At 67.8% G+C, this 239-nt stretch overlaps 1 protein-coding gene across 1 annotated transcript in view; it reads left to right on the top strand.

Moving 5' to 3' along the window:
• The window catches only part of FSCB (fibrous sheath CABYR binding protein), a 2,938-nt gene that overhangs the window by 1,796 nt on the left and 903 nt on the right, over positions 1 to 239 (top strand). Inside the window, exon 2 of the mRNA XM_037731814.1 lies at positions 30 to 239. Within this exon, the coding sequence (XP_037587742.1) occupies positions 30 to 239 (210 nt within the window). The remainder of the gene's footprint in view (positions 1 to 29) is intronic.

The following is a 239-nucleotide window of genomic DNA, read 5'->3' as shown; positions in this document are numbered from 1 at the left end:
CAGCTGAGGAGGCCCCTGCCGAAGTCCAGCCTCCACCAGCTGAGGAGGCCCCTGCCGAAGTCCAGCCTCCACCAGCTGAGGAGGCCCCTGCCGAAATCCAGCCTCCACCAGCTGAGGAGGCCCCTGCCGAAGTCCAGCCTCCACCAGCTGAGGAGACCCCTGCCGAAGTTCAGCCTCCACCAGCTGAGGAGGCCCCTGCCGAAGTTCAGCCTCCCCCAGCTGAGGAGGCCCCTGCTGAA

The sequence above is a fragment of the Cebus imitator genome, unplaced genomic scaffold (assembly GCF_001604975.1).
Source record: "Cebus imitator isolate Cc_AM_T3 unplaced genomic scaffold, Cebus_imitator-1.0 Scaffold423, whole genome shotgun sequence".
Taxonomy (NCBI): Eukaryota; Metazoa; Chordata; class Mammalia; order Primates; family Cebidae; genus Cebus; species Cebus imitator.
Note: the sequence above shows the minus strand (reverse complement) of the source record. Positions and strands in the feature narration are given on the sequence as shown.